A 27,462-nucleotide genomic window follows, 5' to 3' on the forward strand; every position below is an offset into this window, starting at 1 on the left:
CAACTAGACTGAAGAACAAAAGGACAGCAACTTGTCTGTTCCCCTTCCCCCAATTCCCCAGCGCTGTTCCCATCCCCCAATTCCTCAATAAAAATCTTTAAAAAAAGAGAGGGAGGGAGGGTGGGGAGAAAAAAGTAAATGATTAACTTTTATCAGTGTCCGACTTTTTTTTTTTTTTTATCTGAGTCATCCTGCCATCTGTTGGCAGCTCAGCTTAGGTGGGACTCGAACCGCTGTTGCTCAGAGGTCGCACTCTTGAACGAGCTCTTAACCAACTGAGCCACTCGGCTGGCCTGGTGTCCGACTTTTTGTATCATCATCATCATCCCAGGTTCAACTACCTTCTGGTTCACATGCCACAATATTTTTTGGTTCTAATCCATTTTCCTACTCTATTCTTCCTACTTTCCTATGCAAAAGCATCCTTCATTACAGACAAACTACGCTAACTCATGTTCTCCAAAAGACACTGGGCTCACTCCTTGGTCTTTTCTTCCTGTCATGGTTTTGGGGGGTCAGCCTTAACAATATTGCAAAGAACATAGCTCTGAGTTGAGACTGACTTGATATTGAATCCCATAACCTACACAGACACCTCCTCTACCATCCTACCTCTCTCCTCCCTGGATCTCCCACAAGACTATGGAACTTTATTTAGTTAAGTATTCTCTCTCAGTATCAGTTCCAGCATCTGTCAAAGGGGATGATGAATTTCAGTATTGTGGTGAAGGATAATTAAAATCATATCAGGTGAAACACCTGCCCAGCATGTGGCACTTAATACTTATTCAATAAATATTAGTTCCTTTTCCTTCTCCTCTTGAATGGCTTTTCTTTCTGTTTAAGGAAATCCTTCCCACCCTTCAGGAGAATTCAACTTGCAACCCCTCGAGATCCTGGAGAATTCAATTCTAGGCAACCCTAAAGCAGGCAGAATAGAACAGTGGTAAAAACACCAGATCTGCATTCAAATAATGACCCTGGAAAAATCAAAGCTAAGATTATACTTGTGTGAAATCCTGGGTTTGCCTTGCCTCTCCAACTAAACTATTAGCACCCTGAGTGCAAAATATTGATCACACTTCTTTGCATTTTCTAATGTACTTTATTATGTAGGGGGACTTAACAAAACTACTGGTCACCTGGGAGAGATAAGCTGGGTTCACTTAAAACAGCCTTCTCAGATTCTTGTAAACGTACAGCACATGCTACAAAGCATACAAGTAATAAAGTTAAAAAATGTCACCTACATCTGAAATACAGCACTACCTTCTATTTCTGTGTACCCTCCCACTTTCATGAAGGAGTGCCTGTTTTGTTTCCTTCACCCACACTTTGACTTCCTTCTTTTATTTCCTTCCCAGCTGACTAAACCCAGTGGTTCCCACAGTGTCTGTGGGGTATGTTTAGAGAAGCAGATCACTAAAGAATAACCAGAACTAAGTTTTCTTTCCCCTTTCCTGTTCCAAACTACTTTTAAAAATTCAATTGCTCCTGATTTTATTCCATGGAGAGGCAAATTTTTAAAAAGGCAGCAGGGCAGAGAAAAGGCATCCAATTTACCAGGAATATGAAACTGGGGCTAAAAGAAGTGAAGAAACTTGACCAGAGCCTTTCAGCTGGCCAGTGGCAGAGCAAAGATTCAGTACTTCAGAGGCCAAACTTTCAATTGCCTAGGAATATGCTGGTGGGAGGTGGGGTTCCTGGCTGAAGTCTAATGCTAGGGGACATGTGTGGAGGCAGATTAGCACAGGACATGTCTGAAAACAACTTTCAAATAAAGTAAATGACTCAAAACAGTAAAACTATTGCCAGATGGCAGTTTGAGAATGTGTGAACTCTGATCATGGAAACCCAGGACACTGGAGGAAGGACAGTAATTTGAGGGCTTGTCCCATTTGGTTGGACAAAAGTTTGCAAAATCAAATGCTTACTAGGACCAGACAGGTAACCTATATGTTCCTTCTGACGGAGACACACTTGAGCAGTAAACACACACATTCCTCACACAAAAAAGAATGTTCTCTCCTGCTTATCGTGAAAGGTGTCACCCTTTCAGTCTTTTATTTTCCCGTTTTTGTTAGATAAATGGGTATAAGAAATACTTCACATTTCTCTTTTAATGTTAAAAATGTGGAATATTTAAAAATATTTAAACACACTAAAACATAAAATTAACACCTATGTATTCAACACCCAGTTTTATCACTCTTCACATTTTGCCTTATTTGTTACAAATGTTCCCCCCCAGTAACAAAACATTAGGGACAGAGCTAGTCTATCTCCCGCCCTCCCTCACCAGGCATACTAATCAGAATTGGGTGTGTCATCATTTTGTGCATATTTTATATACATATGGACATTAACACGATGCAGTACTATTTTGCCTGTCTTCAAATTTCATAGAAAGCTATCATGCTAAGCATATTCTGCAACTTGCATTTAGCTCAAAATATTTTGCTCTTTACCTAATTTGATACATGAGTTCTAACTCTCTCATTTTAACTACTGTAGAATACTCCACTGTATGACAAAACAAAATATATTTATGAATTTATTCAACTGTTGATAGACATTTTAAATCATTTCCTATTTTTCACTAGTTCAAAAAAATGCTTCATGAACACGCTAGCATCTGTTCCCTGTGCACAACTGCTACAGCTGTTTCTCTCTAGGATATATACACAAAGCGGATTTCCTGGGTAGAAGGACACGGGCACCACTTTATTAGATATTGCCAAATTGCTTTACAAGGCAGCTGAACCAATTTATTTTCCCAACAACAATATATTAATTTCTGTTTTTCTACGTCCTCACCAACACAATACTTGGTTTTGTTTGACTTTCAACTGTTGCCAACCTGATAGATGTGAAAGGGTTATTTCCTCATTGCTTTATTTTGTATTTCCCTGATCACTAATGATTTGAGCATCTTGGTTATGTTTACTGGCACTCAAATATCCTCTTCTGTGAACTCCATATTCATATTCTTTGCCCATTTTTCTAGTGAGGTGTTTTATCTTTTACTTATTATAGAAGTTTTTATCTGTTATATGCTTTGCGAATATCTTTACTGGGTATGTGGCTTGTCTTTGTTTTTGTGTCTCTGTTGAACAGAAAGTTTATATTTTAATGAAGTCAAATGTATTTTTAAATCTATGGTTTATCTTTATCTCTAAAAGATGTGGTTTGTACTTTGTATGCTTAGGAACACTTTTCCTATCTTAAAATTTAAAAATTCTCCTATATGTTCTTCTAAAAGTTGCAAAGCTCTCTTTCTATAATTAGGACTAATTGACCTGGAATTAATTTTTGTGAAGGTGTGAGATGAGATCTAACTTTACTTATTTCTACGCAGAGAACTAATGGCCCCTGCACCAGTTATTAAAAGGTCCCTCCTTTCCTTACTCATTTGTAATGTACTTCCTGTTTTATGTCAAGTTTCCATTTATCTGTGGATGTTTCTAGTGCCTGTAATCTGTTCTACTTTTATCTTTGTGTATCTGTGCACCAATTCCACTATTGTAGCAATCAGAACTTTAGAATAAGTCTTGGTGTCTGGTAGAAGCAGTCCCTTCTTTTATATTCTTCAAAATTATCTTAGCTATTATTGGCCCTTGACTCTTTCTTACAAATTTTATAATCAGATTAGCACATTCCTCAAAACATTTTTCTAGGACTTTCAAATGGCACAGCATTAAATTTAGATAAATTTGGGGTGAATTTACATCTGTGTGATATTGAGTTTACCCATTCATGAACATGGTTTATCTCCCCATTTACTCAGGCATTCTTTTATATCCATTATATATTTTTTGCTCTTTTGTTAGATTTGTTTCTGAATACCTTATAGCTATTTCTTTATTGTGAATGAAGTGATTTGCCCTCCAGCATTTTTCTAATTGATTACTATAGATACAAGAATGCAATTTTAGTGTGCTCCTCCTCTTTCGGCAACCTTAGTGAATTATCTTATTTTTAAATCTGAAAATTTTCTTGAATATTTTTAAGCAGATAATCATAGCATATGGAAATAAGGGAAGTTTTCTTTTGCTTCCTTTCTACCTCTTACATATCACATTTCCCCCCGACTTATTGCAACCATTAGTACCTATAGTACACCTGAACAAAAAAGTGATTAGAGGGTATTCTTGTTTTGTTTTTATCTTTCAGTGCAAATCCTTTTGAAACTTCATTATTAATCATGATGTTTCACATGGGTTTTTATCAGCTCAAGAGATTTTTGTTGTTTTGTTCATGAATGAGTGCTGAGTTTTATCAAATGCTTTTTCTGAGTCTACTGAAATGACTGCCTATCACTTTGGGTTATGTAAACTGTGGGTTGGGATCCATTCGATCATAATGAAATAAATTTAATTTATTGGCAGACGAGAATTTTTTTTAAACAAACAATATAACAGAGGGTACCAGACTACATCCCAAGATATTAGATATTGTTTCATAAAACTTTTGTTTCAGCTTCTTATTACAAACAAACATATACGAGGTCTGACAATTTAGTTTGTGAACTTGCCACCATGTGCTTACATTGGCAGCACTGTACAAACAGCTTGGTAAGGTTTCATAACCTTGGTATATCAGTGTCTCACAGCTGTGTTCGTGTCGATGTGTGGTGGTGTCTTACTGAGTGGCATTCATTATTGTTGCATGTTTTTGTGTGCCGTCGTGAGAATGTCTGAGCTTGAATTAGAGCAACGAACAAACATTAAATTTCTTGTTAAACTTGACAAGAGTGGAAGTGAAATCAGGGACATGTTAGTCCAAGTTTATGGGGATAATGCCATGAAGAAAACAGCAGTGCACAAATGGATTAAACATTTTTTCTGAAGGGAGAAAATGTGTCACTGCTGAAGAGAGGTCAGGGTGGCCACTAACGAGCAGAACTGATGAAAACATTGCAGAAATTTGTCAAATTGTGCGTCAAAATCGTCGGCTGACTGTGAAAAGCATAACAGACCAAGTAAACATTGATACAGAAACAGCGAGGAAAATCTTCACTGAAAATCTTGGCATGAGAAAGGTGTGTGCAAAAATGGTCCCAAAGGAGCTCACAGATGAAAAAAAGTGAAGGAGAGTCCAAGTTTGCCAAGGCCGTTTGGAGAGGCAAGATGATGTTTTGGGCCATGTTATCACTGGAGATAAAACATGGGTGTACCAATACAACCCTGAAACAAAGCATCAAAGTGCACAATGGAAGTTGGCCAATTCTCCACAACCAAAAAAGTTTCATCAGTCCAAATCAAGAGTCAAAACGATGTTGCTAACCTTTTTTGATATCAGAGAGATTATTCATTATGAATTTGCACCAGTTGGACAGTGAACCAAGTTTACTATTTGGAAGTGCTGAAAAGGCTGTGAAAAAAAGTTAGACGACCTGAACTTTTCACTAACAATTCATGGCTCTTGTATCACGACAATGCACCAGCTCATATGGCACTGTCTGTGAGGGAGTTTTTAGCCAGTAAACAAACAACTCTATTGGAACACCTCCTTAATCACCTGATCTGGCCCCCAATGACTTCTTTCTTTACCCGAAGATAAAGGAAATACTGAAAGAAAGACATTTGGATGACATTCAGGACATCAAGCATAGTATCACGACAGCTCTGATGGCCATTCCAGAAAAAGAGTTCCAAAATTGCTTTGAAGGGTGGACTAGACACTGGCGTCGGTGCATAGATTCCCAAGGGGAGTACTTCGAAGGTGACCATCGTGATATTCAGCAATGAGGTATGTAGAACGTTTTGTAGGATGAGTTCGTGAACTTAATTGTCAGACCTTGTATGTGCTCTGAGTTGCTAAGTAAAACATCCTTCTTATTGTGTTCTTAAAAAATGTTTGAAAGCCACTGATCTATACTATTTTTGAAGCATGAAATACCACTATAAAGGATAAACATCTTATTGTAAGATTTTCTTAAAAATAAATAACACAATGTTTAGTTTTAATTCATTTAAAAATACCCAGCTTTTCCTGATATTATTGTTTAAATATTATACTAAAAATATTTTATATTTAAATATTAAAATAATAAATCATAATCCCTTGATGGATAAAATGGCCCACATTCACAGAAACATCTGAAGTCACTCAAAAGTAACAAATAAATTAAGCATGAATTTCTGACAAGGAATCTTCTTCAAGGATCACTTTTGCAAAATTTTATATATGTGTAATTTCTAGGGCTAGGGTATACAGCTTTCATATTTTCAAATGTATCTGACTTTTAAAATGGACATAGCCTCTGCTCCAGAAAGTTCACTGTTAGTTTATATTTCCAAAATCAGAAGGTAACTTGGCATCTGTACTACTTATTTCATATTTTCTGTCCTGTTGTACTGAGTCTGGCTTACTCATCTCTTAGCTGTTATATTACCTCATCCTTTGCTGACTAACTGCTTAGCCGTGTCAGTGGTTATAAAAACAAATACATCCTCAAACTCCATCCATACACATATGACCATTCCTGAAACCTTCCTTTAGGATATTTTAAGATTTTTCTTTGCTTGTGACCAGGAGTAATATTACTCACCTTATTCACTGGATTTATTTCTGGAAGATCTGTGGCTACTTTCTGATTATGCTCATTATGATTTGTCGCCAGCGAAGCTATTTAAAAGAAGGCAACTCCCAAAGAGGAGCTGCAATACATTCTGCACAATAGCAGCATTGCTGGTGGAAGTATCTAACATAACAAAGGGACTACTTGAAAGACAGCAATCATTTGGGTGTAATAATTTTGTTTTTTAAAACTCACATTCCCTTCCTGATATCCCATGTATGCTAATGTTCTCTACGAAAGCCATTTTTCACAGATATTTTAGGGATCATAGAATTCATCTTAGTAATGATGCTGATTTTGAGTGCTAAGTACCATGAGTCTAAATAATATAATATCACTGCTTCCGGTTGTAATTTTTCAAACTTCTAATTCTGTAAAGCTGGACGTATTAAAATGGTATCCAAACTGAAACAAAGCTGACTTTATAGTCTTAAAAAAAAAGTCCCCCGAGTTAAATGACATAAAAACCATAAATGTGTGAATGCACTAAAGAAACCATTATTTTTATGTAAAGTTATAATACCCAAAGCAATATTTTTAAAATCATAGTAACCTGTTAACAACAATTACACTGGTCAGCGGGACTGGCAGGAGTACATAAGAAAAAGAGAGACTTTCTATTTTTGTTTTTCAAATACTTTTGTACTGTTTAAATGAACACTTTTTAGTAAATAAATAAAGAAAGAAAGAAAAACAGTACAGTTATAAAATCAAGAATCTCCACATTTCATTGTGCTCCTTGTCATCCCCACTTCTAATCCTCCTTCTAGACTGCAGCACCTTGAGAGCAGGGACCTTGTGCGTCTTCTGTAGAGCTCTGTCTCCCACAGACATGCCTGTGCTAGATGCTCTGCATCTGGATGCTCATAGAGGTGGAGGCAATGGGAGCAGGATGATTCAACAAACCTTGCGTGAGCATTGAAACAGCACTTCTTTTTAGAAGTGAAGGGGACCAAAGTTTTGCCACCCTGAAGCTGCCTTTTGTAATATTGATTGTAAGCTGTTTATTAAGAAATAATAAATTGACTCTCCCCCTTTCCTGCCCAAGAGATTCAGACAGAAAAACCTGCTTCGGGAAGGAAATCTTAGGATGCTGCCTTAGCCTAATTTGAGTTAAGTATGGTAAACGGGGTTTCAGGCAGGAGCCTGTTAGCTAGATGCCCCGCGTTCTACTGTTCGAGTTGGCTGGCAAGAAGTCGCCTGCTGTGTGTGTTCCCTCTTCCTCGGCTATCTTTAAATCGCCCATTGTCACTTCTGAAATCTTAGACCCTGTCCCCCCATGCCCCCTTTTCTCTTTTGTCTAAAATGTCATATACACACAATGTGGGCCTCACTGACTTTGGAATTTTCATGCTTATGTGAATTCCCCAGATACATGTATTAAAACTTGTTTTTCTCCTGTTAATCTGTCTGGTAATTTGATCATTAATGCAGCTAGAAGGTGCAAGGAAAAGATTTTTTTTTTTAGCCTCCACAGAAGGTAGACTTTAGAATAAAAAGATCTATTATCTTCTCCCTTTGAAATGCTTGTTAATATCTATTTACAACTCTAACTTCTCTGCTCCTTGAACATTAGACCCCTATTTGAATGGGATGACCAAAGTAACCCTCTAGCGGGCAAATAATTGCGTAGGTCACTACTACTACAATTTTGAGACTATCACCCTGAGTGTACATATAAAGTCCAATGCCAAGGACCTGACTCGTGTTTGACATTCTTCTTTTGGACTATTATATTAGCTAAATGCTAGACATCTGTTGAAGAGATTATAACTACTTCATTCTTATTGTCCCTAAACTCTGAATTCAATTTCATACCTTGCTACCCAACAAACTCACTTCATACTCGGTCACTCTTCTCAACAGCCTATCACTTTCTCCATGAAGCTCATACACCTAAGCTTCAGCCTCATCTTAGGTCACGAGTCACAAATATAAGTGCCTACATAGGGACCAGTCAGATAGCAAAGTGCAGGGGCATGGTTTGAGAAATTAACAGGGAGTAACAATGATATAACAACCACTTCTCAGCTCCACTATGAGTTTATAAAGAACATGGCAGGTAAAAACGAGTTTTGAAATCTTCTATCCTCAACTGTGAAAGACAAAACTATGCAGAGGCCATGGGTTAAATGAGGTCAAGCATGCATGAAAGCTGCTATTGACAAACCTGTCCCAAATTTGCTGAAGGGATGTTTGGGATTCCCCGTAGCTTTTTCCAACTGAAAGAGTCTCCAAGCATCGTTCATTACATTCTTCTCATGTTCTGAATCAACTGCATTCACCTCTCTGTCTTTGCAACTCTCATCAAACAAGGGGCACAGAAAAAACTGTGCAAACCTAAGGGTGGGAAACATAATTTGAAAGCAGTTAGTTTAAAAGAATGGCCTTTAAAAAAAATGTTTGAAACTTAACAGATAGGAAATACGAATTCTACAGAACCAGAAAAAACTATTGCTAAGAAAAAAGAAATATAAAATATATTCTAAGTAACAGAAGAAAAATATACTATAGGACATATTTAAATTCAGAGAAGTCAATCTACCCCATAGATGTTAAATGATATGTGTTTTTTCCACATCACCAAGCAATTCTCTGACACCAGCTGGATATCCTACAACTCAACTAAATTCTGACACTACCTGAAAATCAGATAGCATCACATCCCACAAGTTAAGAGCTCAGTCCTACAAGACACTGCCCCCCTACCCCCACCTTCAGATGCCAATCACAAGACCAGGTTGTCACCTAGGCTTCTGACCAACCCTCTGACAATTCCACAACCTCCTCCTCAGGTTTAATTAGAGCACCTCACAGAACTCAGAGAAACATTTTACTTACTAGATCACTGGTTTATTATAAAAGAATATAACCCAGCAACAGCCAGATAAAAGAGAAGCAGATGCGTAGGGCAAGGTATGTGGGAGGGGGTTCAGAGCTTCCATGCCCTTTGAGCACACCTCTCTCACCAAATCTCCTTGTGTTCACCAATCTGGAAGTTCTTCAAACTCTTTTCTTTTGTGTTTTTAGGAGGCTTCATTAATAGGCATGATTGATTAAATCACTGACCATTTGGTGACTGGACTTAATCTCTAGCTCCTCTCTCCTCCTCCGAGGTCTGGGGTGGAGGATGAAACTAAAAGCTCCAACTCTCCATCAACTTGGCTGGTTCCCCAGGCAACCAGTTCCCACCCTCAGGCTATAGGGGCTTCCCCAAAGTCCTCATTAACATAACAAAACACACATTCATGGCTCTCATAACTTCGGAAATTAGGCCCAGAAAAGAAGACCAAATACATATTTCTTATTATAAATCACAATATCACAAAACCAAAAAGTCAAGGCAGACATATGGAGACAGCAATAATCTATTTACGATTTGAAATTTGGCATATCTATGAAAATCCTTGTTATATATGGCTAATTCTCCAAAAAAGGAAAAAGCAGGTGACAGTTCATAGGCAAATAAATCTTAAATTTACAGTTTTAGGTGCAATTTCACTAAGACTCAGACATTTTGGGTCAAGCTAAGTGACCTACTTTTAAAAGGCCCTACTTAAATTTTTTTTTCTTGTTATGGAGAAAAACAAACAAACCTACTTTAATTAGTAGAAATGATAATGGAATGATAAACCATAATAGTCTAAGACATAACTATGGGCTCTTGTGAAATATTGGGTATTTTGAAATCTTAATAAGCAGTGATTCATCAAATAACATGGCATGTAACTCAAACTTAAGTAAGCAATGTGCTTTTCTTGAGGCTATTCTTTAATAGCAGTACCAAAGTTTAACAAAGATACTTTAGTTAATAAATTAACTCTCTCCTATATCAGATTGTAATTTAAATCATGATTTCATATAGTAATTCTTAAGAAACTTTAGACCCCATCTTATAAAAACATGAATTCAGATGAAGCCAAGAGCAGAGGCTCTTTCTGAATGGAACCACTATTATTCAGTGGGCCTAAGACTCCAGCGTCTATAAACATCTCAGCAACTGCACCTCACAGTCCAGCTGTCAAAGAGGCTATTATCATTATTTGATCTTTATTTTAAGCACATAGTGAATACAACACTGTGCTAAGTTCTTTACACATACCACTCCAAAGAGAAATCCATCCATCTGGAGTCTATAATCAAAGATACATGGAAACAGAGCTATTTCTAGACATGTCACCTCTTTTATCGACCTCAATACATTCAGACTGGGGAAACTGCCTAATAGTCACATTCCATAGCTGGATAGGCCCACATAAAGGGTCATGATTATGACACAATATAATCAATTTTTTTTAAATGCTCTTATACAAGTGGTTTTTTTTTAACTCTGAGCCAAATAACAGACATCCTCCGTCATACAGAGATCTACAATATTATATGAACATTTGCAGTAGCATTTGTAAAGCAGGAAATTAAATTCAGTGTATGATTATGATCCCAGGGAACTCATTAATGTCAGTCTTCTGGGAATACATTAAAAGATGATTACACCTCAAAGCTGCTGCCTAACGATTGAAACCTAAGCTAGAATAAGTAAGAAACAGGCTACTTTGACCCAGCCATGTATCCTGAACCCATGCATTTGCCCTGTTAATGTTCTTTGCACTAAGGAATAAATCCGAACTATTAGGTTTTTTTAAAAAAAAAAACAGAATGACTATTATTAATATAAATAAATAAAGTTGACAACTACTAAAACTGCTAAATCAAACTTTATCGCAGACCCATTAAAAAGCTGCAGATTATATCTTCTTGGTAACACAGAAAACTATAAAAATTCACCAAGAAAAATTACACTTTGAATAATGAATTAAATCAGATATAACAAAAAATTAAAAATTGTTAGCGGTATATAAAATTGACCAAGAAATTAAATTGGCCTAAGGGAACTTGCTCCAGAAAATACTTTCATAAATTATCCCCAGGGTTGAAATAGCAGATCAAACTATCTACTAAGCATCCCTAAGAATAAAGGAACTAAAGGAAAATACAGTATTTAAGATCTAGCGTTCTGAAACAAAAATGTTTGCAAAGAGATCCATGGCACTATTATAGTTTGTTCTTCATCACCTGCTTTATATGTAATACCGATTAGAATGGGAAGAACTGGTGAAAATTTTATAAGTCAATAAAATATTTTGTAGGCCTGAAGGCTGCTTTAAAGGCATGCCAGGGGCGTCCAGTTAGCTCATTTGGTTAAAGCGCAGTGCTCATAACACCAAGGTTGCCGGTTTGATTTCCACATGGGCCACTGAGATGCCCCCTCCGCAGCTAGATTGAAACAACTACTTGAGTTGGAGCTGATAGGTCCTGGAAAAACACACTATTCCCCAATAAAAAAAAAAAAGCGTTTAAAAAATAAACAAAGGCATGCCATTACTTTCCCTCTATCACAAAGTAAATATATGAGATCACTTATTTTTCTTTTTTATAAAACCCCGGGAGGGGAGGGAATACTGATTTAAATACCTTTTGTTAAGCTATCAAGCTATGAAAACATCTTTGTAAAAATAATAATTGTTGCTGTGCTTATTAATGAGATAAGTGCAGAGTATTCAGCATTACCTGTCTAGGGCACCTTCTAGGTGTTCATGGGAAACATCAAAATAGTAATTGGTATGCTCTCCACTAGTAAAAGCATTTGAACTTCCTGCATGTTCACTGAGAAACTGGCTGTATTCATTTTCTTTAGGGTATTTCTTTGTTCCCAAAAATAGCATATGTTCACAAAAATGACTTAAACCGGCAATATTTGGAGGATCTGACAATGAACCTGAAAGAGTAGAGAAAACATATATAATAAATCATTTATTCATGTTGAAAGATGTCAAGTACAGATAAATGACAGATGATTTGAAACTTCTGCTAGCTTCATAACTTCATAACTTCAAACTTCATAACTCCCACCATACAATCAGAGAAAGTTAAGCATAGGCTGTTCTAAAATGGTGTTGTTTAATTCTAGCCCCATCTTTTCACATTAATTAGTTGGTGACCTCGGGCAGATTTTAACCTGTCTGGACATTCGTTTCCTCACACATCACACTGGAGGGAAAGAAAGAATTGAATTCACTGTTTTTTGTTGTTGTTTTGCAGGAAACAATATAGCATAGTGCTATGAGCATTGGTTTTGGGGTTAGCAGCTCTACTAGCTGTGAAACTTGGAGCACAGTACTTTATTTTGCCTCAATCACTTTTCTACATGTGTATATACCTAACTTAAGAGAGTTGTATGAATACAAATTAGATGATATTTACAAAGCACACTGCATTATGCTTGGCAATAATGATTTGTTCCACATATGATGGTTATTACTTTATTGCCTCAATTTTAAAATGCCACTGAGTTAAAGAAAAGTTTTTCAGAGAGGAAAAAAGAAAACATGCCTCACTAAATGTATATATAGATAAGAAACAACCTGATTAAAGCAGCATTAAATGTGGAAGAAATGTGCACACAATAGTCTAGGAAATATACTTCCGAGTGTACCAAAAGTGTACAAAAGTGAAAGCATTAGAACTGTTACTGTAAAAAATGGGAATAAATTTTCTTGCTGCTGGGCCACCTTAGCTGGGAACCTAACAAGACGCCCTTGATAAATGCAAGATTATTTGACTTAGACAACTACAGATTACCAATAACTACTGGGCTACTGCACAAAGGAAGGTACATCAAACTGCTAACTATCAGGTCTTTGTTTGCACAAATATGGAGAGTTCTAATAAATGTCAACATTCGATCAATGAAACTGAGCAAAGCTTAATTCACAATGTTACATTGTACCTATGTGCACATCAAGTGCTGCTGATGACTTATCCGTGGTGGGATCGCTGACAAGAAGTACTTTGATGCCATTGGCCAGCTCTAGCCCACGGTATTCTCGCTTGTCTTCAGGAGATTTGATAATGTGATTTTCTAGTCTCTTGATAGCTGGGTTACTCATTTTGCTGTAAGTCCTTTTTTGAAAACTTAAAAGAAAAAAATTGTTAGATTGTGGCCACTTTTCTTTTAAGAACAAAGAATAACATCAAGCAAACACATATAGTACATCATATTAAAAAAAAGCTCACCTGGAAGAAACTTTTTATAGCCTGTCTACAGAGTATTATCATTCCACTCCTCCCTCTTACTCATCATTCTTTCAGAGAAATGCTAACAATATTGTTTTCATGGAGCCCTATTTGTATCTAGGACAGCACACGGATGGGGATTTGAGGCAGGATGGGCTGGGCCATGAGTTGGTCAATGTGCTGACCTAGAATAGAGTTTTCAATTACCAATAACTGCTTTCCCACATATTTCAGAGGCATCTGCTAGAGTTAAATGATGTGAGAGGTGTAAGAATTACTATGTTATCCAAAACATTGCTCAACCAAGTAATATTCAAAGCTGGGGCAGATCTAGAACTCATTAGTCTGGTATGCACATGCTCGGAACAGGGAACAACCTCCAGTAAGGAAAACATCCTGTGAAGTTCTAAAACTAAATAAGAGACCTGGGCTGTCCTATGTGGGCCGCAAAAGTAAAGACAAAAAACAAAGTGGGAAGGACCCCAAGTAATTTTTGTAGTCTGGTGCAGAGTTGAATGCCAGAGCAGGAACAAGTCCAGTGATCTTAACAGAGAAGTCAGATAAATTCTCTTACAAAGGACTTCCCTTCCTCTGAGAGTCCTCTCATTTCTTCTCTAGGAAAGCTAGAGTTACAGTGATGGGAAGGGACTATCAGCACACACAGTCCTGTAGAGATTGCTAAACCGGGATTATTAATGCAGTGAAGGGATTTTTCCAGAGTCTGGGGTATGCATGTTTTTGAGTCTAAGAGTGGATGTTATTTTTGTCTATGTTGGGAACTGCTTAAGAGATAAAAAACTAAGCCTGAACTATTAGTAGGTCAGTAAACTAACCAGGTAAAGCCAAAAACATACCTGAAACTATAGAGGAAAAATTACCCTGTGTTAGCACATTTGCTTCTCACCTGGAAGACAAAAGAAGTGGATCTGACTGCTCCTTTAAAGACTGACAGACATCCAGATTTAAAAGTAAATCAGAGGGAATATAAATAGACATGCAATTATATTGGAAAAACTCTTTATTTTTTTGTGTTAAAATCTCTAAAGATCAATGGAGGGAAAAACCAGTTTGCTTTTATCAGAATACTTTCCTCTAGAAAATCATCTGTAACTATTCTGAGTAATAACTGATAAACCAAAGAGGTTTGTTTGCTCCTATTAATATCGTCTCCTAATGGAATTGTAATAGATAAGCATAATATCGGGGGTGGGAGGGCAGTAGAGGGAGGGAGAGGGGTTGTTACTTTGTGAAGGGTGAAAAGGATAACTATTGCATTGTTCTGTACACCTGAAACTAACAATAAAATTAAAAAAAATATATTGTCTCCGGCCTCTTCTTTGAGGAACATATTTGTAATATTAAAGATCAATACTATAAGTCATACTAAATGTATAATACTGGTTTTTTAAAAAATCACACAGTACTTTACAGGGACAGTATTAATAGTCTTGCCCTATGTATAGTAAAAATAATTTCTTGAAAAGCAAAGTATAAAATATAATGCTAACATTTCTGGAATATAAGGCCACTGTTGGAAAATTCAAAAGTAATTTGGGGGGTGGCTGGTTACCTCAGTGGGTTAGAGTGCAGTGCTCATAACACCAAGGTTGCCAGTTCGATCCCCACACGGGCCACTGAGTTGCGCCCTCCACAACTATTGGGTCGTCAGGAAAGTCATGACGCATTTTTGCATTGAAAAACATAGAAAAATACGTCATGACTTTCCCAACGACCCAATAGATTGAAACAACTACTTGACTTGGAGCTGATGGGTCCTGGAAAAACACCCTCCACAACTAGTTTGAAACAACTACTTGACTTGGAATTGATGTGTCCTGGAAAAACACACTGTTCCCCAATAAAAAAAAAAAAGTAATTTGGAATGAAAAGGCATTATTAACAACTCCTTTCTACTTTATTAACCATAAACCACTTTAAAATCAATGTCAAAGACAGATGAAAATATCTGAGTGCAAAGCCTTAAAAATTGTTTTGTGGTTAAAAAAAAAAAAAAAAAGCTCAAGGTAACAGAAAATGGTCTATCTAGGCCTCCAAGGAGGGGCACAAGAATATTAATCCTGCTTAAGGTATTTCCCAAGGGAGAACCTGTTTGGATTGCAGCAAACGCCTTCAATAAAAAGCTAGTTTCAAAAATCTTAATTTGGGTTCAATAGAAATAACTATTTTAAAAAATGAGTTCTAACCTAGCAGCAACATTAAGATTAAAGAAGCCATGAGGGAAGCTCCATTGAGACTCACAGCCAGATGGCAGCATTAAAAGGTGATATTAAGAAAGCTCAGTATGTACCAAGAGAAGGCCTACGCTCCTCCCCGCAAAGGTCTACTAGAGGAAGGGAGGGGGCTGAGGTTCTAGTGATGGATTCCACTAAGTGGGGGCAAAAACTAAAGGTTATGCCATTGCTTACACCCAAAGCCTTCTACTGTGCTGGCCCCAGCTAGTTTGATTTAGAACCAAAAGTTACAAATGATTAAAATGTGTTGATGATAATGATGATAATGATGGTGGCGGTGATGGAGCTCTAAAACTTCTGCCCAATCCACAACCATAGTGAGGAGATGAAATACAGATCACTTTGTTAGGACGAATTGTCTTATTCTATGGGAGGTAAAAAAATTCATTATAATTAAGATAACCACCATTGACTATAGGCTATATTCTGTACTTTTTTCAGGGTTCAATATCCCTTATCCAGATTTTCATTTTCTTATAGGAAAAAATATGATCACAGTCCATCACAGGATATAACTCATTTAGACATTGAAGCTATGCCTGATTAATATTCCTGGTGCAGCTGAAAAGAAAAAGATAGACGTATTCTATAAGTCAAACACAAAAATTAGTCCGACTACTTTTAGACGTTTGTATATGAGATCAAGAACAGCTATAAATGTCCAAGCTGGCAATACTCCCAAATCAAATATCACGACTTCTTAAGGAAGTAAAATGCAAAAGGAATAGTAGCAACATTTTCAAACAAGACCCATCCCCAGCAATCCACATTCAGTAGGCACAGTCTAGCATTACCTATGGCGTATCTATCAACATGTCCCACAACACTGGGTTCTCACCTGAGAGCTGAAGGAAATGACCTGGAGCTCCTCCTCCTCTGATGAATTCAACAGCTTGCCTGTCTGTATTTATACTCATGAGGTCACATGGCTAGCCATCTCAGCTCATTAGCATAATTTAAGGATTGCAAGTGTTCTCCAATACGCACCAAAGAGTAAACAAGCAAGTACTCTGATTTAGATGAGAAGCTAGTGCTAACTCAAATGCTTTCCCAGAAATTTGTTTGATATTTTTAACCTGTTAAAAGTCAAAATCTTAGAAGCAATAAAATTACTTTCAATTTCAGGGACATACACTGAAAACTTCGTAATAAGGCACAGAACTGTTAGTGTTCAGCATTCTGATAAACTGGAGACATAGTTCATAATGACAGCATATTTTGTAATTTTATTAAGAATTTAAAACAATGACTAAAAAAATGCAAGAAGGTAAAAGCAGGAAGAACCATTAGATGTTATCTAGTCCATTGTAGTTCATGGACTAGCAGCTCTGACTCTTCCAGGGAGCTTGTTAAAAATGCAAAATATCAGAAACCACCAGAGACCTACAGAGCCAGAATCTGCATTTCAACAAGATTCCCCAGATGTGCTAGTCCCTTCATCTTACTTATAAGGAAACTGAAGCTTAGGGATCTTAAATTACTAGTCCAAGATCATACAGCAAAAAGTTACAATTAGCATTCAGTTCTTAACTCCCAGTCCTGTGCACACTCCAGCCGCTGCACTATAACCAAACAAACATTTAAGGAGGCCTATTAAGATCCAGACTCTACACCATGTATGTTGGCTACAAAGATGAGAGCGCCAGAGGCCTTGCTCTGAAGGAACCCTGACTAGTAACAGATATGAAAACAAGTGATTATCTTTTAAGTGCTGTGACAGAGTTATCCCCAGGGCACTATGGGAGCAAGGAAAGAAGGGCACCTAACTGTCAAGAGGGGTGAGAGAAAAGAGAATAAGTGAGTAGAAGCATGCAAAATAAAAGGAAGGGAATACCTGAGCAAAGGACTGGTGGTAAGAAAAAAACACAAGGTACATAGAGAAAAAAAACAGAGCTTGGTGTTAGCAAAACTACGAGAACTTCTACTGAGAGATCATGGACTTTTATCTAAACATGTAAAGGCCTAAATTGTAGGTTTGCAAAAATAAATTCCCACATAGGTCATTTCCAAATTCTCATACCAAGAGGAAGTTTTTCCTGCAAATAATCTTTTCTCATATCTCTTGAAGTGTTCCACAGTGTATTGAAACTTTACTTTGCCTTTTTGTTCCCTACCCACCTCATTGCCCCAGACATATTTAAAGTTAGACCTGGTCCATTTCTAATTTCTAAATGAATGACCAAACAGGTAAATGATCAAATAATAGTCAATTATATATCAACCCCCGCTTCTATGGAATCCATCCACCCACTCCCAAAACCATAGGCAGGAGTTGAGCTTACCTATGGCACTCCTGAATGTGGAGTCAGGGAGAAAATGTCTAGAATCAGAATCACACAAGCACCCTTTCTTCCCCACAGAAGACAGAGGTAAGTAAGAGAGAATATCAAGGTAGAGGTGGTATAAGCCCTAGGAGCCTCACTAGAAGACCACACATTCCCAAATACTATTCATGTTACTTGACCTAAAAAATAACACGTCTTAGGGAACCATCTTCCCTGGGCTCTTCAGTTATAGGGACCAATACATCTCACCTCATACATCAGCTAGATCATAAAAATGGGTGTAAACTAAAATCCTGTCAATTAAATCCTATTTTCCCATGATGAGATGCTTTCTTTGCCTTCCTTACAGGAAAAATGTCAGTTGTTCTAACTCTGTGCCCTCTGGAAAAAGAGTTTACAATGAAAAAATAAACCCTTAAATGAATAAGGGTGATTGCAATTTAAAGGAATCCTACAGCAATATCATTTTAGAGATATGTGCTTTTGCAAATTTTGGTGCACGCATATCAATGGCTGTTCATTCCCAAAGTGACAAACTTATGTGAGGGAGGAAGAAATTTTCCTCTACCTTTCTAGGTTCTTTTTGGCTGGTCTAAGAATTAAATCAACATGAGACAGATTAACAAAATAACTAAATTTAATTAAATATGTATGTATGGGAACCCCACACACATGAGTCAGCGACCCCACATACATAAGAGGTCCAGAGATTGAAAGGTAAAAATATGTATAACATTCTGAGCTAAGGATAAGGTAAAGTGCCTTCGGGATTCAGAGGGGAAGAAGGTCATTCACAGAATAAGAGCAGATGTTCAGTAAGTACAAGTTTGCTGTGCCCTAAGATAGGTAATAAAAAGTTATTTTTGAGGGCCAGCCGAGTAGCTCAGTTGGTTAAGAGTTTGCTTAAGAGCGTGAGCTCTGGGCTACAGGGTCGCTCGTTTGATTCCCACATGGGCTAGTGAGCTGCGCCCGAGCTGAGCTGCAGCTGAGCTGCCAACAGGTGGCAGGATGGCTCAGCTGGTGAGAGCATGTGCTCCTAATGACAAGATTGCCTGTTTGATGGAGGACTACGCCCACCCGCAACTAGGACTGAACTCGGCACCTAATCTAAGCTGAGCTGCCGCCCGGATGGTTCAGTGGCACCTAAGCTGAGCTGCCACCCGGATGGCTCAGTGGATAGAGTGTGCGCTCTTAACAGCAAAGCTGCTGGTTCGACTCCCACAGGTAAAAAAAAGTTATTTTTGGTCACAACTCTTGTTGATGTTAGAACATCCAAACCTGTAAAGACTTTTTATGAGTTTATTGAGCCAAATTGACAATAATTGCTGGGAAGCAAATTCTCAAAAGATTGAGAAAATGCTCTGGAGCAGGGGTCAGCAAACTGCAGCTCGCAGGCCACATGTGGCTCTTTGGGTATGTTCCGTTTTAGAAGTTTGCCGACCCCTGGAAGAGCCAATCCTGTCCCTCACAATTTTAAAATTATTCACGAGCCATAAATATATTTTTACATAATCACCATTATGTAAATAATATCCTTAAAAATTTTATAAATGAACTATTATAGTTTTATTTTCATTTTCAATTTTACTTCAAAGTCACATGTACGTACCCCAAAAGCCGCATGTGGCTCGCGAGCTGCAGTTTGCTTCCGTCTCAAAAGCTTGTCGACTCCTGCTCTGGAGAATGGCACTTTTGCAGCTCATTTTATACATTAGAATTAAAGGAGGAGATGTAAGGAGGGTTACAGGAAATCCATTGGTGGTAGATGAAGGGGGCGGGAGAAAGCAAAGCAGGGAAATCTCTGGGATTGGATAAAAAGTAAAACAGAGAGACATATACTTCTTTAGGTTGGTGGGTACGGGATAGTTAATAATTAACACATACATCACACAGAGATGGTATGCAGGGAACAAGATAACAATGAGGGATTCTGTGGTCTGAAGCTCTGGTGGGTGGGTTTTGCCCTGAAGGGTCTGCAAAAAGGGATTACTCCGACATTTCAAGGGTATCTTAGATGCAAAAAGACAATAGAAAGACTCTCTTAAGATAAAAATTGATTTTTGTCAAGGAAGCTACAGGCCTTGGATGAGACTACCCACTATAACTCGTTTTTAGTTAGGAATTTTTATGTTCAGACCAACCTATGTGGTCATTTTTGGTCTGAGTTTGTAAGGCCCGCCATGTAGGCCTCCCCAAGCTTGTCAGGTTTATTATGTGGCCTCTTTTTCATCCACACTCTTATTATGGGCAAGGCCCGAATTTAAATTCTTTAAGGGAGAGGTAAAACTTTCTCTTGATCCCACAGGGTCTCAACTGCCTTCAGCTCAAAATAATCCACACGGGCAATGTAGCACATCTTGGGAGGCCTGTTCTGAATATCTTCACTTAACATGAAACACTTTAAGAATTTTATGAAGGTTTAAGCAAATGCACAAAACCTCCATTTTATGCCTTTTGCCATACAGTTAACTACAGAAGGTTTCTGAATAACAGTTGTAGTTGGGGACCAATGGTGTTTCACAAGTATGCTTCTTCCGCAGGTAGCCTTCTGGCTGCTAGAAAATGTGAGATGGATGCCACTGTATAAACCTAATCCTAACAATCACTCCATTTTTAACATGTTACATGCTTTGTAAAAATGCTAATTTAATATTTCCTTTCTCCCTAAGTGACAAGTCACAGCAGCTGTTGATGGTCATTCTCCTTAACTCCAGATGAGGGAAAAAAAGCTCAGTGACTAAGTGACTTGTCCAAGGGCAATTACACATTTGATTTGTGGCAAAGCTGGAACTATAGAGAAAGAGGAAGCCTGGGGAGGGGAGGAGAAGGTGATGCTTAAGAAAGTCCTATGTGGCTTTCTTCCTCAGCTCCCAGTAACCACCCCCACAGCCCTTCCCTGACCCTATTCTCCTCCCTTACAATCCCAAATAACAAACATGAGAAAATAAAAATTAAAATAGGTCAAAATAAATGCTCCAAGGGAAGTTTTCAGTTTTCTACTTCTTCCCCATAGTGGAAGGAGCATGGAAGAATGCTTCTAATCTGCCAAAGGAGTCCCTCGGCTGAGAACCATATTATCTCACGATACTTTGCTAGTAAAAAAATGAAAAGAAAAATGTATGGCAGGATTAAACGTATAGCAAGTTTAAAGAGAGAGACGAGTGTATAGAATTGCCTCATGCATGAAAGGGGATATGAAAATAATTACTACAGTGAATATGGTAGGGTCATGGGTAATTTATTTTTTGGATGCATACATTAAGCCGTAGTGAAACGGCCCGGCTGGCACCCCCATAGAATAGGCCTCTCCACAGCACAGCCTTACCTTTCCTTGATCTACCTATAGCTTAATAATATATCATCCCCCTGCAACTTAAACTCGGAATGTGTCCTGTCCCACCCAGTTCCCTGTTTTAGAAAATTACCCAAAAACTTATGATTAATACCCTTAGGCTTATTGATCACAATCTCAGTGGTCTACCAGGCTAATCCCATCATTGTTCCTGCATTGCTGACTCCACCATAAAATCACATGGCCACAGGGAAGGCTCCATGCAGACTCCTGAAAGTGTCAAGTAGCCTCTGGAGGAATGCCCAGATTTTCCCGTAAGAACCCCAAGCTGGTCTGAGAATGCAAGGCAGTTTTTGGAGGTGTTAACCCGCTGCCTTCTCAGACCACCGGTGCTCTGATAATAAACACTTATTCTATAGCCCAACTCCTGTGTCGGTCTATTGGCACAGGTAGCGAGAGCCCTGGACTCGTTTGGCCTCCGGTTTCAATAGGAACAGGGAAAAAGGAGAAAAATCATATAATCATCTAGGTATATGCATAAAAATTACTTAACTAAATCCAACAACCATTCATGTCTTTAAAAAAAAAAAGCCAGCAAACTAGCAATAGAAGGGAGGAAAGTTTCATCATCTGAAAAATTATCTACAAAAACTGCTATCATGTTCGATGGTGAAATAATGCTAGCACCCCTATCCCCAGAAACGGGATGCCACCATTATCTCTTCTATTCAACATGGTACTGGTAATTCTGACCAGTCCAACTATACAAGAAAAAGAAAACAAAACAGATAAGAAAGGAATGGGAAAAAAACCTAACATTATTCACAGGTGACATGATTGTGTACGTAGACAATCCCAAGAAGATACTGACAACTTCCATTTCTGGGTAGGCTATAAGTCATGGCAACATGATTCAGCTTCAAAAACTATAAAAAAAACCCCACAATAAATTACAAAAATCACATGTTCAAAGATGTTAGAGAACTATGGAAGCAATAAGGATTAGAGAAACTGGATGGAATTCCCAAGAGCTGGGAACCCTCTGAGGTGAGCTGATGATCATCACCTTTTTTTCTTCTCCGGGGGTATTTGCCAATTCTGGGTGTGGCCTGAAGATCATGCTTAGCCTAAGCAGAAGGACTTTACTCCCGGAAGAGAAACAAGCAAGGCTTAGGCGGCAGCATGAGCTTGGTGTGATAGACTAAAGCCCCAAGATGCCCCAAATTCACAGCTGATTTTTGCCACAGGAGATTTTCTGAGATATCACTACATACCTACCAGAAAGGCTAAAATGAAAAAGAGAGAAAATACCAAGTGATAGAGAAGTTATGAAGCAACCTAAACTCTCACGCGCTGGTGGCAGGAATGCAAATTGGTACAACCATTATCAAAACCTGAGAGTATATACTAAAGTATATATAACACTGACAATATGGCCTAACAATGCATGTATTAGATATATACCCCCCAAAATGCACTTATATGTTCATAGTAATACTATTCATAATCACTAAAACTCGAAATGATCAAATGTCCATCAACAGTGAAAAGATAAACTGTGATGTATTCACACAATGGAATAGAATACAACAATGAAAATGAATAATCTAGAATAAAGCACAACAATACAGATGAATCTTACAACAAGTTTGAGTGAAAGAAGCTATGTACGAAATAATAAATACCATATCTTCCCATATATATAAAGTGGGAGGACAAGTAAAATCAACCTATGCCTTTATGTCAGGATAGTGATCACCTTTGGGGGTAGTGGGTAGTGATTAGAAGGAAGCATGAGGGAGGCTTCTGGGATACTGGTCATATGTTAGTTACATAGATATGTTCAATTTGTGAATCACATTTCAATTAAAAGTTTTTAAAAATAGGTTTAAAAAAAATCATACAACATAGTAAAATAAAAGAAGGGAGACACATGAGTTACTCAAGGCTATAAATATCATCCATCAAAAGTCATCCTGGAAATAGTATCATTTGAATATTGAAAAGTAGCTATCCATCTCAAACAGAGAAGGCTCACTAAGAAATAATAGTCCAATTAATGTGATAATTATCTAAAGCTACTCAGGTGTGTCCTGAGACAATTAATTCTGATGTTATTCTGGCCACAACAGGAAGCTCATGCAGCACGAGTCAACTAAGTCAATAATGAAGTCAGTCTTCACTCGTTATGCATAATTTGAAAACTAGTTTTTAGTAATTACTTACTTTAGACCCCAGTTAAGATTTAAAGACAGAACTTCGTATTACCAGCAATCAATTAAAAGTAATAAGCAATAAATATAATCATGTAAGTAAAAAATAAATAAAAGCAAAACAATTAAACTTTGAATAAATTCTCCCCTCAACAATTTTCAACATTTACATCAAACAACTTCTAATCCAGGATTTGATTTAGATAGGTTCTTTATTTTAAAACAATACAAAAAAAATACTATATAAAGTTAACATGTCTTCAAACCCAGAATTAATTTTACGTATGGGTTATCTTCCTCATAGATGCTTCATGTTCCCAGAAAAGCAAGGACAACTCAAAGATCCCTGTCATGATCTCTAAAGATGAAGTTAAATCACAGGCTAGGAAGAGTTATCAACGTGCAACGAATTCTCTGAAGACAGCTCTCTAAGGAAAGCAAATCATAAACACCCGTATTCTGTATTCTGGGTATATCTCCACGTGAGGCCTCAGTTCCATCCTTATGTACACCCTGGTTCTCACAGAAAGCGAGTCAGATAATGCTGATTCAGGAAGCTTGACCTGTACTCCACTTTAGTATGATTCTCCATGCCAGCACTGACGCACTGACCACTTCCTTCCAGCCCGTGTTCAGTAACTGTATACCTTCACCTTTACCAAATGACCCATTTGCTGCTTAGAGCCTGGATACTACTGGACGATTCTGGTCAAACAGGACTTGTGGGCCTCATCCTGTTTTGCAATCAAGAGTCACATGAAGTGTGCATACAGGTTCATTAAATTGACAAGAGGTATCTAAAGTTGCATCAGACTCAGGCAGCCTTTACAGCATTTCTCCTGTAAAATAGGTATAAATAAACTTCACAAAGGCAGTGTCTGGTACATAGTAGGCACCCATAAATGATAACCTTATATCATAATCATAATTGTGGTCCTAGCAGAGTGAGATGCAATAGCTCACCTCAGTAACCACCATGTTATTACTAGCATTCTTAGCATATACTCATGTCACTGGACAGGCTGGTAATAGGATGGTACTTTATAAGACTCAGAAAAACAGGTTAGTAATTATCCCTTTATAATTGTTATAGGCTAGCCACTGTTTATAGTCAGTGGTTCTCAACAGGTGACAATTTTGCTCCCCAAGGGGACAATGTACCACAACTGAACCGTCAAACTGAAGGGTGCAAGTGGCAGCTAGTGAGTAAAGGTCCAGAATGCTACTAAGTATCTTAAAATGCACAGGACAGCCCCACAGCAAAGAATTATCCAGCCCAAAATGTCAATAGTGTCAAGGATGAAAGACCTTAGTTTATAGTTCTGACTTTATCATCCAAAAATAATGGATGAGAATCATTGCAACCAATTCAACCCACTTAAAATAAAACCCAGAAGATAGCTTCATCAAAACACACAAAGTTGGGCCAGCCGAGTGGCGCGATGGTTAAGAACTGGCTTGGGATGCCAGAGGGCCCGGGTTTGGATCCCACATATGAGGGCCAGTGACACTGCTCTCTACAGTTAAGATGCTGAACAACAGCTCAAACTGGAGCTGGGCTGCCGTGAGTCGCGGTGACGGCATAGGCTGCAGCACCTGCTGCAGTGGGTTGCCATGGGCTACCGTGTGTAGCCAGCAGCCAGCGTGAGCGGCCAGCAACCAGTGTGAGCAGCCAGCAGCCGCCGTCCAAAAGCCAGTGACTGATCTGCCTCGTCCGGGAAGAGCGCAATGATGGCGCCAACTTGGGCCAGTGAAGCGATGTCCTTCACAACTAGACTGAAGAACAAAAGGACAGCAACTTGTCTGTTCCCCTTCCCCCAATTCCCCAGCGCTGTTCCCATCCCCCAATTCCCCAATNCAGCATGAGCGGCCAGCAGCCACTGTGAGCAGCTGTCCAGAAGCCGGCGACTGATCTGCCTCGCCCGGGAAGAGCACAATGATGGTGCAAACTTGAGCCAGTGAAGCAACGTCCTCCACAACTACACTGAAGAACAAAAGGACAGCAACTTGTCTGTTCCCCTTCCCCCAATTCCCCAGCGCTGTTCCCATCCCCCAATTCCCCAATTAAAAAATCTTAAAAAACAACAACACACAAAGCTATCCATAGTCAACTCCTATCTATTTGTGTATTTATTTTAAAAAATCTAAACCAAAAAAAGGCTTAAATGAAGAGAGGAGAAAAAAACGATAATGAAGGAGGAGAGGTTTGCCGAAGCCTTGTCCTTGAGTAAGCAATCCAGGGATCTGCCTAAGAATGGAGCACGGCCAGGACACTGGGACAGACCCTTACTGTGCTCAGTCAGTATCTTGCACAGCACAAACTCTTCATGGAAATTATACCTTCAATGAACCCCTTAGATCCTATTATTCCCATTTTTCCTGGATGGGGAAATTAAACCTCATAAAAGTTATCTGGCTAGGGCCACACAGGTATTAAAGAACTAGGATTCAAAACCAAGTCTTTAGACACCAAAGCACCATGCTCTTAACCACTCCACCAAATTAAAGTTTATTTTATGTACAGAGACTAAATCTCTGGAAGGATACCCACAGAAATGCTGAGTATGGTTATCTAAGAATAGAAAATATTAGGTAATCTTCATTCTTTGTCCGTTTCAGGATAGTACAGAAAGAATCTTTGAAAAGATAAAACTTAATGGACTTGAATGCACTAGGCTCTGCTTACTAAATTTATACGCCCAAAGTGAAATTTATTATTATTATTATTTTATTGTTAGCTTGGAACAGCTACATCACAATATAACAGGGCTAATTAATAAAAAATCTGATTTCACTTCCATTTGCTGTTGTTGCTGACAACTCAGTTCCCTTAAGAAATTAGTTTATTGGCTCACAACTGAGGCAATTTCCAAAAGAATTTTTTAAAGAGTCTGATGTGAGATGACCCATAGCCTAATTCCAGAACCTACTTCCTCACTCAATTGCTGACCTAATGTGGTTTGGTCCAATGTTGCTGTCAATTTTAGTCTTCATTTTGTTTCTTTCTACACATAGGGTAAAAACTTCAGGTAATTTAGAAAATAAAAGCCTAGATTCTGACTTTTTAGAAAATCACAGCTGCTATTCTGTTTATTTAGATACAGACTTCAATTCAATAAAACTCACCCCTCAAGCCACAACTAGTCCACATTTACTGAACACTTAACTACAGGATGGAGACATACACATTACATCATTCCCTCATTTAATTAATTCTCACCACAAACCTGTGAGGTAGATACTGTTATTGTCCCCATTTTGCTGATGAGGAAACGGGCTTGAAGAGGGAAGTAACACAAAAGTAAATGGCAGAGTCCAGACATTGTGGTTCCAGCATCCCAACAGCAGTGCAAGCCAAAGAATAGTAATGATTGACATTTTTGTCTGGCCCCAAAAGGATCTGTATCAGAATGGATTATTCCACAATACGGTGACCAATCCATAAAAGCAATGTTTGAATATTCAAGACTATTAAGTAACAAAATGAACCCATTTCATGTTGACTCGGCAGGTTTAATGGTGGGACGTATAAGGAGAGCAACTGATGCTTATGTAACCAAACAACAATTAGAACAATCTTCACTGACTAGGCAGTATCACCAAGCATTCAAGTAGAGGCTTGAATACTATTCGTGACATGGTTTGCAAACTATTTTTAAAAAAGGAAATATGCTTTCTTCCACTGAAATCTTATGGAAGTATAATTCATAAAACTAAACTACTCTGTTTCACGAGGAACAGACGAAGTCAGAGACCCTATTTT

At 38.1% G+C, this 27,462-nt stretch overlaps 1 protein-coding gene across 4 annotated transcripts in view; it reads right to left on the bottom strand.

Moving 5' to 3' along the window:
- The window catches only part of IDE (insulin degrading enzyme), a 104,935-nt gene that overhangs the window by 51,887 nt on the left and 25,586 nt on the right, over nucleotides 1-27,462 (bottom strand). For 3 of the 4 annotated variants that reach the window (XM_019639047.1, XM_019639048.1, XM_019639050.1), the window contains exons 2-4: nucleotides 13,371-13,555; nucleotides 12,152-12,359; nucleotides 8,754-8,923 (exon numbers count right to left, since the gene is read on the bottom strand). In XM_019639047.1, the coding sequence (XP_019494592.1) occupies nucleotides 8,754-8,923; nucleotides 12,152-12,359; nucleotides 13,371-13,555 (563 nt within the window). Of the gene's footprint in view, nucleotides 1-8,753; nucleotides 8,924-12,151; nucleotides 12,360-13,370; nucleotides 13,556-14,511; nucleotides 14,562-27,462 lie in introns of all 4 variants that reach the window. The other variant, XM_019639049.1, reaches the window with a different exon arrangement.

This window comes from Hipposideros armiger, unplaced genomic scaffold (genome assembly GCF_001890085.2).
Source record: "Hipposideros armiger isolate ML-2016 unplaced genomic scaffold, ASM189008v1 scaffold_42, whole genome shotgun sequence".
NCBI lineage: Eukaryota > Metazoa > Chordata > Mammalia > Chiroptera > Hipposideridae > Hipposideros > Hipposideros armiger.